General features: G+C 50.7%; 2 protein-coding genes across 4 annotated transcripts in view; both read right to left on the bottom strand.

The window, feature by feature from the left end:
- The window catches only part of LOC147196892 (neurobeachin-like), a 160,957-nt gene extending 150,105 nt beyond the window's left edge, over positions 1–10,852 (bottom strand). The window contains exon 1 of the mRNA XM_086124702.1: positions 10,384–10,852. Coding sequence (XP_085980828.1) covers positions 10,384–10,620 — 237 coding nt within the window. The 5' untranslated portion in view covers positions 10,621–10,852. The remainder of the gene's footprint in view (positions 1–10,383) is intronic.
- A 1,500-nt stretch (positions 10,853–12,352) lies between these two features.
- The window catches only part of stard13b (StAR related lipid transfer domain containing 13b), a 47,421-nt gene continuing 44,812 nt past the window's right edge, over positions 12,353–14,961 (bottom strand). For all 3 annotated transcript variants that reach the window (XM_086125150.1, XM_086125151.1, XM_086125152.1), the window contains 5 exons: positions 14,593–14,707; positions 14,295–14,516; positions 14,002–14,219; positions 13,749–13,925; positions 12,353–13,128 (listed from right to left, as the gene is read on the bottom strand). In XM_086125150.1, the coding sequence (XP_085981276.1) occupies positions 13,011–13,128; positions 13,749–13,925; positions 14,002–14,219; positions 14,295–14,516; positions 14,593–14,707 (850 nt within the window). In that variant the 3' untranslated portion in view covers positions 12,353–13,010. The remainder of the gene's footprint in view (positions 13,129–13,748; positions 13,926–14,001; positions 14,220–14,294; positions 14,517–14,592; positions 14,708–14,961) is intronic.

Below are 14,961 nucleotides of genomic sequence, written 5' to 3'. Positions count from 1 at the left end.
AATGTTTAATTTTCTCTTGTTTTTCGCACCTCTGGTGGGAGGGCCAAAGAAAAACGTTTTTGTCTTCAGCTTCACAATACTTGAATTTGATTTGGCCAGTTTCCGAACTAACTGTCGCCACATTTTGACATTGCGCTCTTTGTGATGTGCCATTTCATACCGTCGTTAAGATTTGGGGCGTATGAAGTCTTGGAAATGTTTTCAAAAGACGACATTTTGCCGATGCTTTCATGTTGAGCTAATGTGTAATTTGTGTCATTTTCTTTCTGGTGTGAAAGCAAGTCAAATGACGGTTTCCTTGGAAACAATGCGCCCCGTGGTGGAAGCTCGCGCTTCTGCGGGTACTTTCTGGCGCAGCCTACGAACCGGGCATGTTTGCATTGGCCAACGAGCGTGCGACGCGAGCTTCGCCGCAATCGGCTCCGGCTTCGCGCGCAGGATAAACACTAGATAATAAAACGGATGGACGGGGGCCCGACGACAGCCGAGCGCATATTATGTTGAGTGAACAGTAGCGCAACTGGAGCGTGATCGGAATACCGGCCGGCCTCTTAACAGGCACAAGGAAACGGGCGCGCGCTCCCGACAGCGAAGAACCACATGTGCCGCAGATACTCTTCTGTCACGCCCGCAGTGAGACTTGGCTCGTGTTCCCAGACACATGGCAATCATTCGGCCGGCTGCGGGAACACCAGCATCCCGTACGGTCCGCTACGCTGCTAAACAGCACGGACAAGAGTCGTTCTGTCGATCCCGAAGAGATGCTTAGCGACAGGCTACGCTCCTGGACTCCGACTCCCTGGCCACGCGGAGGTTTTGAGCGGTGAACTCCGGCACCATCGCGTCCCACCAGAAGAGCGTGACGGACGTGCCCAGCTCGCGTGCCACGCCCGACTGTCGGGCGTTTTGACGATTGCATGTCCCTCCCTGACTGTTACAAGTGGAATTGATGCTATGCTAAGTTGCCTAGCAAATGCTAACGGCGCATTATCAATATTATTCCTAGCGCAGGCGCTCTTGGGGAAACGTCGACGTAAGCCGTGACGTCTGGACGCGCAAGACGCCCGATTGTAACAATCACCGCGGCTTTTCATCTGGGCTAAAGCGGCGCATTTTTACGGCGGCGGGGGGGGGGGGGACACTTCCGCGCCGTCCCCAGCCAGTGTTGCGTCTCAGCCAACTAATTCCATGCTGAATCATCTTCAGAGGAACGGCGCGGCGACTAATCTTCCTCTGCCCGGCGACTCGGGAGCGGCGGCAGAGGCTCTCCAGCCAGATGTTCCTTTCAGAGCGGTGCGACTAATAGCATTAGCCCGCGACACACATTTAGCATCCGCCCGTTGCTTGAAAATCGGGCCTGCGTATGCCGACATAAAGCCGCGCGACGCATTCCCGGAGCTAAATGGCAATTTGACAACACGGCGAAGAGCAGCTAGCGAGCGAGCTGCGCAGCACGCGGCGGGGGATGAAACTTTTACAAACATTTCAGAAGATGATCACGACCAAAATGATTACGATGATCAGAAGTCACTCCATCGCATAAAAAGTAATGAAAAAAAAAACACCCCACTGATGTTTATTTTGAATCTAAAAAAAATATCGCGTCAACCCAATGGACTGAGAACGTACGCCCGAAGTCATTTTGGGCATGAGAAATTGTAAACGGCAAGAGCCAAAAAGGGGGGAGTCTCCGTCCATGTAAGACTCGGCAAAAGGAATCCAGCAAATCGTGGCGAGACTCCCTTCAAAGATGAAAGTAACTTTTGAAATTTGAACGGATTTTCATGGATGAATAGACACGCAAGCATATTGGGGGAAATGCTTTTGCGAGAGATGAGCTGGCCACGTTGGCCATGTCTGATCTTCAGCTGAATTTGGGGCTGATCGTATCCACGGGGGGGGGGCTTTCACTCTTCCATTCCAGGCGGCCATATTCAAGCTCAACTCCAAGAGACGTTTTGTCTAATGTCGGCGCGGGCCGGGGGCCGCTTCGCAAAAAAAAAGGGGTTGGAGTGCGGCCCACCTGCTCACCCCCCCCCCCCCCCCCCCCCCCGTTTGGAAAGAGGCCGCGCCACGCCGCGTGCTACGTCCCGAGTTGAGAAGCCGCCACAATCAAATTTGCGCTGTGCCTGATGAGAAGCGGGACGGTCGAGGTCGCGACGTTCTACTTTTGCTCCCACCAACAACCGTCACATTTTCTTCATCTTGACGTCGGAATCGGAACATTGAACCCCCCCCCCCCCCCCCCCGAGTTAAATACGTCTGCCCGAATGGCTGATTCTTAAGAGACAGACTTAAAACGTAGAAGGGAGGGTAATGAGCCATTCAAAAAAAAAGTAATTGATTTATTCGTCAGGATGATCCCTCGGTATTCATCAGCACGTCATCTGGCTCTCGCCGAGTCCTTCAAGCCTCACGACTGGCGGGATATGGAGACAGAATATGGAAATCCGACTTGGCGTTAAAAAGCCTTTGAGACGAGGGTGTCGGCTTGAGCTGACCTCTTAAAAGGAAATGATTCGGGAATTAAAACGAAGCAGAGCCACGCGGCGTCCGCCGTAATCCACAAACCCGCATTCGCAGCACAACGTCATTCGTCGGCCGGCCCCAAGACGCAGCTCGCGTTTTTTCTCCGGTGACGCGAGCGCCTCTCCCTCCTGACGGGCAAGAGATGGCGCTTTTTGTTTTTTTTTTAAACACCCCATTTTGCGAGCAAGAAGCCCTTTGATGTACACCGAGGCTCGCGCTCATCTCGTTTGCTTCGATTCAAACCAACTGGACGCCTTCTCGCGTCAAGCTGGACCGTTTGGGTTCCAACCTCTCTCGCTTCTATGATCCATCAAAGCCATTTTCAAATCCACTTTGCCTCACGAAGGTCGCGGGCGCGCCGGAGCCTGCGCCGGCCGTCTAAATCGGTCGCCGGCCGCTCGCAGGTCACACGTCGACAAACGACCTGTCGCGCTCGCAATCGCACCTTTTCCGAGTGCGATTTGGGAATGTGGCAGGAAAGCAGAGGACCCGGAGAAAACCCACGCGGGCACGGGGAGAGCGTGCAAACTCCGCGGCCCGGAAATCGAACCTCCGGACCTCTGCACTGTGAGGCGTTTGTGCTAACCATTCGCCCGCCGTGCGGCGACCTCCAGATGATATTTAAAAGCTTTACAATGACGAAAGTTCCCAAATAATTACATTTCCAATCATAAATTCATTTCAGGAGTAGAACTGAGTCATCAGGTAAACGAATGATGTTGCCGATTTTAGCAGAGGCGGCCAACACCGCAAAGAGACGTTTAGGACGAAAGAAATGCGGCATTATTTTAAGAGACGACCACAAGGACAATGAACGGGTCGTCTAAACAACCTCAAGGTCAAACGCTCTCCCGCAACCGACTGTGGTCAAGTTTCAAGGGCCCGCCCAAAGAGATCCTGAGCCGGTTTGGACGGAGACTTTTATTCCGGACGGCTCGATTACGTTGTGCCCTGAACAGTGAGAGAGTGACGACGGATTGCCTTGCTCAAGGGCAAATTGCCCCCGATCGGAGGCTCCGCAAAACTCTTCAACCCCAACGCGTAAAATCCGACAAGTTGCCTTCGAGCGAATGGCGCTGAAGACCGGGCGACGAGTGCGTTGCCTCCTTTGACCGACGGCGCGCAAGTTTTGGCGGACACGCGTCGGCTTACGTCTATTTCTGCTCCGGCACTCGGCATTTGCCGCAATCGTGTTCGCCCCGCCGCTCCGAGCAAGACCACTCGGCTCGATCGCAGATGCGGCTCATCTCCATACAAATGAGCGCGCGCGGGCGGGCTGGGCTGGGCTTTTCCCTTTTTGCCGGGGTGCGGCGCAGTGGCGAAGGGGGAGGGGGGGGGGGGCGGGACATGGAATTGAATTGAGTTTGGTCGACTGCCAGTAACAGATTCAACATGCTCGTCCCCTGACTGTAAACGAGGACCGCGTCTCACCAACCACAGCAGATCTCACTCACTCTTGGCGACAAAAAGGAGATACACTTGTGCGAGAAAAGAAAAACAAAAAAGTCAAAGTACCGGGGGGGGGGGGGGGGTTGATTTATTAATTTTTTTCTCTGACCACGCTCATAGCCAAATTCCCGTTGAAACGAACAAACGCGCTCTTAGCCTATTCCAGTCCCACAAACGTTTTTGCAAAAGCGAATGCTGGCGCAGTCCTAAGCTAGCCTGGTCGCGTGAAATGCTGATGCCCGCTAACATGAGAAGCCAAACGTCAACCAGTCGCGATCGATTGAAAGCCCCGAGAATGAGATGGCCTGGATGAGCGAGAATAGTCACAGGCACATCATTTCATGCTTTGCCCGCCTTGGCCACCAGGGGGCCAGTAAAATAGAAGACAAAAGAGACACAAACCGAGACGCGTTTCATAAATGATTCGGTCACCTGCGATCGTCGTAACGTCAGTCATTTTTCAAAGTGGACGGAAATCTTGGACTGGATTGTCCGTCGGCGTCTTTGTTTTCAATATCAGTTGCTGAAAGTGTTGATGCGAGCCATTAGCAATTAGCATTTCTCATTGTTTGTTCCCAATAAGCTAGCGCAAGGCAAAGCTGAGTGCTTGATTTAAAATTCTGTTTGTTTAGGTTGAGAGTAAACTTTCTGTATTTTCTTCAAGAATTGGTCACTATTTGCCAAACCGCTTCTTGTTGCCTGCCACCATCTCGCGCTGGAGTTGCAAATGTTTGCTCACGCGTCAAAGCAAAACCTTGACCTAATTACGGCTTGAGAAAAAAAGAAAAACGATCCAAAAACAAAGAAATCCTCCTGCATCGTTTTCCTTTGTTCCTTTTCATCCTCGGATCTTTTCCAGCGTTGGTGTGAGCGGCCTCGCTCGCAGCGCCATCTCTGACGGGAAGATGCCGCGCTGATCTAAAACCCCGACACCGTCACATGTTGAGCGATGTCGAGCCCACCCGGGAAGAAATGGCCAAACGTTGTCCGGACCGGGAAGAAATATTATTGCTAATTAGAGCGCAAATAGCGGCGCCAGATAAATTGCCTTCGCGCGGGTCATCGATCAAGAAGCCCTCCCGAGCACCAGCGCAGACACAATTTTACTTACAATTTCCACCAAGGGGAAGGGCTCCATTAGACTTTGCTGACCTCTCTTTCTTTCGGTCAACATCCCAACGCTGATCGTTTTCAAGAACTCCCACAAAAGCACAGTCGGAAAACTCGGCCGCACCTCGAGATGGAACTTTATTTCCGCGACGACGATGAAGGAAAACCATGCTCAAAATTGTGCGAATGAAACGTGCCGGGGATTAGCAAGGACACAAATGGAAACGTGAGTGACTTTTGCACCGTCCAAAAGCGATGAAATAAGAAAAGGACAAAGACAAGCAACCAAATGCACAAAAGACTTGAAAATATACTTTTTTTTTCCTGAAAAAAACCCCCAAAAAATATTCAACAGAGATGGCACAAATATGAGACAAAGAGGAAAAAAATGTTAGTCGAAACATGACAACAAGAATGGAAAAAAAAAGACAATATTCAGACCAATGTAGAAAAAACAAAAATATTTGGAAAAGTAGAAAAGCCTTGGGAAAATTACATTAAAAAATATATACTGTATATAAAAATGAAAATGTAAGAACAAATTCTAGACAAAATGGAAAACGTGTGAAAATGTAATCCTACCGATTGAATGATGGGAAGCATCTGGCTCGCCCCCCCCCCAACCCCACCCACCCGTGGTCTTTTTCCATGTTTTCGTCCAGTATGGCGAGCAACTTATGCGAGAAACCAAAACAGAGACACCACATTGGGATAAAAGCCGATGACAAATTCAAGTGTTCGTAGTTAGCGTCTGAAAGGTGATCACAGCTTATTGGTAAACTGGTCGATCCCTCGCGGCGCCGGTCGCAAACTTTGGCCCCGCCGGCCTAAGAAAACCCTCTTGCGGTACACCGAAAGCTATTCGAACCCACCACCAACGTCTCAGCGGGGTAACGTCGCACGGCCAAGTACGAAGGACGGGCGCCGTCACAAGACAATGAGACCTCGCTGACGCAAAGGAAATGGACTCCCGGCCTTTGCTCTGCTTTGAAAGTTGGCTTAAGGGGAGGAGGTGGGATTGAGGGGGGGGGGGTGCATTGAGGGTTGTCATCTGTGCGCGCAACTCTTGGATTTTACTCGGCGGCGTTTCGTTTCCATTCCGCTGATGATTTGGAGGAAAACGACCATTTGGAGAGACGAGATGAAGAAGAGCCTGAAAGTGTCGCGTTTGGTTTTTGAAAAGCCTCGTTCGTGTTCCCGTCCGAAAAAAAGAGAAGAAAAAAAAAAAAGCGTGTCTGCAAAAATAGGACGTGGACAGATTTGTTCCATGAGCGCCCACGTGAACTCAAAACACTTTGCGTCATCTTTCCTCCACTGACGTATTTGAAAAGAAGGAGAGCCACGACAAAGCGAGCGGACTACATGGAGCGCTTAAAATACGTTCATTTCTCCAAAATCGACGGCGCGACTTTTAATCGAGCGCGCCTTATGTACGGATGTCGGCTTTTCAGTTCGTCAACTCGAATTCCTTCCGACTTGCGCTCTGAAAAATACGTTCTACAAATGAGTACACGTGAGCAAAAATGCTCTCTTGAAGTCTAGAATCAAAGTCAAATCAACTTTGGCTTATTTGCTTCCGTTTCCCTTCACGTACGGTCACGCGCCTCATAAGCCGTCACACTCGAAAAATGGACATTTCCCCCCCCAAAATAGACTGCACACATCGTATTTTTTAGTTTTTTCTCGATGCGCAGCATAGCTGGCTCGCTATTTTGCCAAGCACGACAATCTTGGTCATTCCAATGGTGATGTGAAACGTTCCGACTGTCGGGAGCATGATCCGAACCCACGCGTCGGGTTGCGGCGGACGGGAAGAGCCGACGGGTTGCCAAAGGTGAGCGCGTTCCTGGTCATCGCCGGGAAGAAATGAGCTTTCATGTCAACAAAGGCACCGTCGAAGCATTGGACGCGAGAAGCGATAACGAGCATATGTCAAGGGCAAAACATCGCCCGTGCATACTGTCGGCATCCGCCCGAGGCGGTTGGCCTGAATGGAGCTGAAAATTTGCGCGGGATGCGGCGGGCGTGACGGGAATGCGGTTCTGCAAACCCGTCTCATAAAATGGCGATTCATTTTTAAAAAAAGCACCCAAAAAAAAACGGCAACTGCCGTTGGGTCAAATGACACGTCGCGCCCGCCCGGGTACGCATCCGCAGAAAGATGACCCGGCTAAATGGGAGCCGTTCCAAAAGGTCAATTTGAGCGCTCTGGATTGTAAACGGTGAGGCCGTTTGGCGCCAGCGGTCATTACGCTGCGCAATCAATCGTCACTTCCGTTATGATTGCGACTCATTAATTTTCCTGGAATGGATTTGGACAAACGGACCAATTAGTCGGCGCTCGTAACACGGTGACGCCGTCCAATCTATTAAATCCGCCGACCTATTATCTCTGGATGGCAGATGAAGCCGTAAATATACTCCCGACCGCGTACGCAAAAAAGAGGCGTTTCGTCAACGTTTGGCTCAGGCGACGGGCAGAACCGTTGACGAATCGCATCGCTCCGAATTCGATCAATCGCGGGGAGTGGATCGTTCATCGTCTTCACAGGGATGGCAATGGCTAGTGAGGAAAAAAAAAGCGGAAAGGGGCGTGGCCTGGACGGGGCGACCAATCACGACAAGTAAGACATCCTACACGTCCAATCGCGCGGCTGTTTACAATCGGAAGATGGAAAGACTGATCGGGAGAGCTCGTGAAAACTCAACGATACCCGACACCGCCCCCCCCCCCCCCTAAAATTTTCTCAACGGATTTAGTCGATTCACAAAAATGATCAATTTAAGAAATACAACTGGTCTTCATCAATTAATCACGTTCGGAAGCCGGCGAGGCAAAATGCAGCGCGCGACTTGACGCTGGCCGGGACGAGGCACGGGCTGCAAGCGCAGTCGAAAAAAAAAACTTTGCCCGAAATGAGTTTGAGAAGGTCAACGTGCAAAGGAAAGAAGAGAGGCTGACACAACGTCGGCGTAACGCTCTCAGTCCAGCGAAGCAAGCGCGAGGAGAGCCTCGCGGATAAAATCAGACATCTCTCATCTTTTGACAAATAATGTCCGGAAACAGAAGGCGGAGTTACGGCTTGCCGATGCGCCACACGCCAAACACCGGAGGTTGGAAAACGAAATACTGTATCCCCAAAAATATCCAAGCTTAACTTTGAAAAATCAGTTTGATGGCGCGATGAGGTGATTAATTGATAACGAATCGATTATCAAATGTATCGATGAATCGCTCCGCATTTTTCAATTGAAAACTGTCAAAACTCTCGCAGTGTTCAGCAATTGAAGACAATCGGCGTCATCGGGAGGAGAAATGACTCAACTGCGAGTGCGCCCTTCGGATTTCCCCCAAATGTTTTCTTTCGCAAATGACACTTTGCAACGGCGTCAAGTTGTCAGAGTGCAGCTTGTGTCAACCAATAAATGGACCGTCCCCTAAAAAGTCCAAAAGCGGGGCCCGATGAGCCATTTTCCCATCCCAGGAATATCACGAAGACCGGGATGCGTCTAATTGGAAATCCCCCGACTGGCCACCGCCAGCTGGACGCGGCACCTGCCGGCCAAAAAAAGGCGAGCGATGGAGAACGCGCAAGCGTCGCGTTGATGCCCGCGTCCGTTTTGGCGAGTTTCGGGCAGGGCTCATCGCGGCAATGATCAAGAAAGCAGTCGGCCCCCGCCGCTCGGATTTGCATTCGGAGCTCCCGGGTGGGCCAAACTGACTGGTCGCGCGGTGGGCAAGTGTTTGAAATGCGCCTCAGCGACACACGAGAAGAGAGGCGAGAAAACAAGACCGAGTCGCTGGTGCCGCTCCAGTTTCGGACGAATTAAAAATGATTTCATCGGTCAATTGGAGTTCAGCCAGCGCCTTCCTTTGCGTGAAATTAGGCCAGAGCGGTCTTTGTTTACTTGTGGCGAATGCTGCTGCGCTTATCAACTTATGACGAGATTTATTCCCCGGCGATGAGATGGCGAGCCCGCTCCGCCGCGGAAGACGTCTCATTCGTGCTCATTTTGGGTCTCCAAATTCAGTGTGGGTTGTTTTTTTTTTTTTTGGTCAAACAATCATTCTCTTGGGATGATGTCACCACATCATCACAATTATGAACCACAACTATTCCTCATGTTCGAGGAAACGATTGTATTTTTACCGGACTACTTTTTTTTTTTTAACAAAATGTAAACCGTTTTCAGTGGAAAACGGAACTTGAAAATAAATGGGTTATCATTTTAGATAAGCTTCATTAAAAGGAATGCAGGTACCGAACCGTAAGGATGCGGGGGGGGGGGGGCTTCCACTGTACATCATTCAACAGAATGAAAAAAAGGATTCAAACCGTCAAAAAAAGGATTCAAACAGTCAGGTGGATACAATGCACTGGCAGCTCAGCTTCTCATCCGGCTTTTCTGTACAGCAGTGAAAGGTGTTCTTCGCAGAGGAGGACAAATATTTGCCAGTGACTTTTGTTTGACTATAGTCTGTCAACATGTGTTGCTCCACCGTTTGTGTTCACACATCCAGTGCTTGACTGCCACTTAGATGCTAATTGTTAGCCCTTGTGCAAACGGAGTTTCATGTATGTTAGCATTGAGGTAGCGGAATCGAGGTGGTTGTATTAAATACACAACGTGTAAATGTCTTTGTTTGATGTTTACTTTGAGAGTAACTGTCAGCTGAGCATGGCAAGATACAACTTGAAACCTCTTTTTGGAAAAACATTGACGAATGACATGGATATGCCAAACTGCTGCTAGGTGTGAAGTGATTTGAGTCACCTGCCACCATACGGTGCTCCTATCTCAGTTTTCAAGCCAAGCCAAAGGTTGCAACAACAACAACAACAACAAAAAAGCTCTAAAACTCGTACGTAGATTCGTTCGTATCTCAAGGCATTACAACAGTAAGTGTCTCGGCTAAAAATAAAGGATAGAAATCACTGCAGTCAATTTTACACGCGCACACGCACACACACACACACACACACACACACACACACACACACACACACACAGTAACTCATTTCAAGGGCAGGTGGTTGGGATGGTGCTCCATTTGTCATTTATCGACTTCTTTAGCCAGCAAACAAAAAAGTTGTGTTCAAGTTGGAAACTACCCCGCTCCATCACTCAACACAGCTGTGCAAGTGGAGTCGCTATTCACGACTCAATATTTACTCTTCCTCTCTTGGCACATTTCACATAACCTACGAAGATGCCAGTGTGGGGGGTTTTTTTCCCTCCCGATTAGTCAAGAGAAGATTGACATTTGCAGAGGGTGAAAATAAGTTTACTCACCAAATTGAGCACCGTGTCCACGATATCCCGGTTGCTAACCTCCCCAGCTTGAATGAGTCCGCTGAGAACGGCAAATTTGGTTTGTATATCCCGGATGGGAACCGATGGGTCGATGATGCCCGCCTGCTGCAGCGCCGAATCCGCGCCGGACATCGCCGCCTTGTCGTCGGCGGCCGCGCTTCGCCCGCTGTCACCTGCCGCAGGTGGTCGCTCCGTGCTCGGCATGGAGCCTGGCATGGTCCCCGCCGAATCGCTGCTGCTGCTGCTGCTGCTGCTGCTGGCGGCGGCGGCGGCGGCGTCCGCCCCGAGCGCCGAGTGTCCGACGCTGGTTTGGAGACAACCTTCCGCTGTCGCCGAGCTCCGGAGAGAACCGCCGGGGAGAGAGCGCGCAGAAACCCGGGGCAGAACACAAGCCGGCTCGCTCGCTCGGTCGCGTGCCAGCTGGTGCCGGGTCGTTTAACTAACCCGGCTAGTCCCTTTCTGCTCAGCTGTGCGCGCGCACGTACATTCCACTCTGCCGTCCGCGTGCTCGGCGTGCGCGTCTTCCCTTCATCTCGGATGTCACCGTTTGGAGTCTGAGGCGCTTTAAGCGCCGCCCGCTGGCGGCTCCCTCGAAGTGTCCCAATCACTCAACTGCGGCTAATGAAGAGCCTGAATGGTCGCATTGAAAACGTGTTAAAGTCGGAAATGGAACAACAACCGCGCAGTGGGGGGGCTCTCGACAACTGCAGCATACAACGAAATTTGGGTGCCGCTCTTTAGTGCAGGGGTGTCCAAAGTCGGTCCTCGCGGGCCGCCGTCCTGCCTGTTTTCCAGCTCTCCCGGGAGCAACACACCTGATTCAAATCATCAGAATCATTCTAATGCTGCTTGAGAGCACGTCTGATGAGCTGATCATCTGAATCAGGTGCGTTGCAGCCCAGAGAGACGCAAAACAGGCAGGACGGCGGCCCTCCAGGACCGGAGCTGGACATGCCTGCCTTCGTGCATCCTGAGTGCAGGCGACTCTGATTTGACTGCACGATAACATTTTCTTCCGCATTGTACAAATTTGCGGACATTTCGTCTCCATGTTGCCAAATACTTCAAAACGATGTGCGATAGGTCGATACAGACGCAGCGGCTAGCCGTCAACAGTTTTTGGGCTGTCGAAGATGACTTATCGAGCGATAAGCATCCAAACGCTGCATGAAAATCATGACATGAAAATGGAGATTCCTCCCTACGTCATTTGAAAACAACTTATCTGAACAAGCCAGAGCTTTTTTTTTTTTTTTTTTTGAAAACGATGACAAAACGTGTCGTGATGAGTGGAGTCGTACTGCCAGGTAGACTCACGCCCTAAAAAGTTTCAGTTGTATGTTTTCTAAATGAATCCATCATAGTTTGTGGGTGAGGAGACAACAACAACAAAAAAAAAATCAATTGAAGTCATCAGTAGTTGTGCAGAAAGGCCTGCAAGGGACAGCGTGGCAACAAAGCCGCCATCATTGGGTTGGCGGGAGGCATTTTTGTCAAAGGTGTGTTGAAATAGTTTGGTCTGGTTGTCTTTGACAAATTGACCCGAGTAGAATATCGTTCCTGCGAGATTAAAAACAAAAACATCCCCCCTCCAGGATGGTCGGACTGCACTTGTGTGCGACTTGTATCGCATGCAGTCGTACGGTGCTGGATGCAGTCGTACGAACGAGGCAAATTGGAGTCAATCAACTGAAGTCACTCAAGTACTGTGTGTGACATTATCTTGTCATTTCTATTCCGTTCAGTTTAGAGGCGGCTCCTGCCTGCAACAATCATGACACCGTGAGTGTTGCTTCCAAAATCACCAGTAGAGGTCGCTCTCGACTTCATCAGACAAATGACCGGACTCGGATTTCAACTGCGGTCATGACTCGTTGCACTCGCTGTCTGCTGTGTGACTTGTGCGTACCTGGTTTGCATGTCGGAGTCAATGGAACAAAAGCACCCGACCAATCTGATAGATTTATTCCAAACAAACATTCAAACAAACAAACAAACAAACAAACACGTCATGTCTTCTGTTGTCACCAGCACACGCAATCGCCAAAAGCCGGTTTGATCGAGTCAAACCTTCTGTCATTCGCAGCCATGGGAGGTCCAAGTGTGACACAAACAATTTTCATTTCAACTCCAAAGTAAAACCAGTTTACATTTTTTGAAAGATGACACACGATCGATCGGAAATGACCGTACCAACTGCAATATATACACCTCGGTGGCATGTACAGTATATTCACACATTTACAAGAAGAATAATTATAGCTTTCCATCTTAAAAGGATTATTATGTACACGCTTCCCAGAAGCGTATGAGAGCTTAAATGTCCTAGACATTGGGATATGACCGTCGTAATGCATTCCGTCATACGCGGACGCAACATTAGACGGTACTGCGGAGGATTTCCGAGATCAAAGGCAATGAAGTTTGAGCATTCGCTTCCCATTGAGTCCATAATTTGTTACTGTGCAAATGAAAAGAGGAGCTCAACAGCGTCATCAACATTCGATTCAACTGTGCCTTAGCTTGAGGGGAGCGGGGGTGTGGGTGGGGGTGGGGGTTCAAAGTTGCTCTTTGACTTCATCACGACGGAAAAGGCTCAAAGGGTTTCAGATTTTGGTCTCCGGACCGTCCGCGATGAGCGGCCGAAAGGAGTTGCGGATGCGAGCGGCTTCCGCCGCACAAATGTGGCCGAAGGCTTTGTTGTACCATTCCGGAGTCCTTCCCCTGAAAGCAAAAGAGCGCCTTAAGCTCCACTTGATCCATCGTGTGCACGCATTCGAGTACGACATCCTCATTTTAAAGGTGACAAGGCGGCGCGCAACGAACGAGAGAGCAAGAACAGGCGGTCAAGCGGCGCGAGGCCGTTGCCGTACTTCCTGTTTGGCATTCAAATGTTTCCACGAATGGCCGAAATGTGTTGTTCAGACAAATATTGACTGTAACTACGATCGGACTCCTGCATCAGCGGAAGTTGGTGATCGACTACAGCGTGTTTGGCCAAATTCGGTTTGCTTCTGGAGCTATAGAGATTTGGAATAAGAAGGCATGCTCAGTTACGGCTGTATTTCCACTTCTTTGTCGGATGTTTTTGTATCCATGGCGTCAAAGGCTTTCTCATTACATTTCCGGTAACGGGGAAGATTTTTATTGCTTTAGCCGAAGTAAGCGGCGGACTACGTCGCGCTTCGACTTGCCGACAAATTTGGGTGACGTCGCCAGCGTAACAACGGGGAACTTTGTGGTGAGCCAAGGACTTCCCCCCTTCCGTATCTTGGGTGTGCCTTTTCTTGGATTTGTTACTGACAGCCTCTTGTTCAAATCCACGTATTTCAATCGTCACTTACTTCAAATCCACTCTGCAAACGTGAGTCAGCCTGGACTTCCCCGAGCCGCAGGGCTCGAGCAGGTAATTGGACTCCAGGACAATAGCTCGAACCGCTCCGACGGGAGGACAATCCTCGTGCTCGATTGAGACAGAAACCAGGGAACAGGTGCCTTTGGGCAAGTCCGTCCTCCATGACCTTGGGGAAAGTATGAAACCGCCGCTTTATGCGTACGAAGTTCGGTCGCGACATCTGTCGGCGTCGCAAAACTCACCTGAGAACCACAAAGTCTCGGCTGGGATGAGGCGGCATGCTATTGAGGACGTACTGAAAGATCTCCGTCTGCTTGTCCAGCGTCTCGCGCACTTTCCACTGCAGCAAGTCAACATCCCACAGGTGGCGCTCCCGCAGCACGCGGTTCAGGACGACGGACGGCGGCGCCTCCACCTCCACGGACACCCTCCAGCGTCTCAGCGGGTTCCCGTCACCCACCTGGAAGCGGTCGAACTCACGTGACGCGCGGTCATCGTGCGACCGAAAGCGGCTCTCGAATAGTTGAGGGGGCACCTTTTTGTAGTGGAGCTCCGTGTTATCTGAGCTGCTGCAGGACACCCAGGATTTGGATTTCTCACGGGCCTCTTTGAGCAGGTTTTCGAGTCTCCCCTCGACGTGGTTCTTGTGCGTTCCGTTCTCGTCCTCCAGTCGCTTGAGGAGCTCGTCAAAGGTGGGCGCCTGTAGGGTGGCCTCCACGTACGAATTGCGCGACTGGGTGACCATTTCGCGAGGGATCTGATTTGACAAAGGAGAGCGGTTGTACGTGCGACCGTCCCAAGCTTGAGGACCAAACAACAGATGGTCGTTGTACCTCAAAGAGACGGCTGCACTCTGTGATCATGTGAGCGAGACCCTGCGTCGCCGCCAAATTTTCATTCAGGTCCTTCTGGTCCGGTCTGCCGCTCGCGTACTTTTTCTGCATTGCCCTGAGGGTGATGGGAACACAGAGCCTATTAACTCATTCAGTACCAACCAATTCTGGACCAAGTCTGAAAAGACGTATAAAAACGTCTTTGGGAGTGAATGAGTTAAGATCTCGACGCGGCGCGCGTGATATAAAGCCCGCCCTTTGGCTTGGCGGGCTGCATTTTTGATCCTTTTGTGCGCCGACGTCATTGCGGTAAATTAGAGAGCTTTGCTTTGTTTGCACTCAGCATGATGTCATAAAACGCCGAGCCTT

This window comes from Hippocampus guttulatus, chromosome 12 (genome assembly GCF_054856545.1).
Source record: "Hippocampus guttulatus isolate MCC_2025c chromosome 12, RoL_Hgut_1.0, whole genome shotgun sequence".
Classification (NCBI taxonomy): domain Eukaryota; kingdom Metazoa; phylum Chordata; class Actinopteri; order Syngnathiformes; family Syngnathidae; genus Hippocampus; species Hippocampus guttulatus.
The sequence above is the reverse complement of the archived record's forward strand: the minus strand, read 5'-3'. Positions and strand labels throughout refer to the sequence as shown.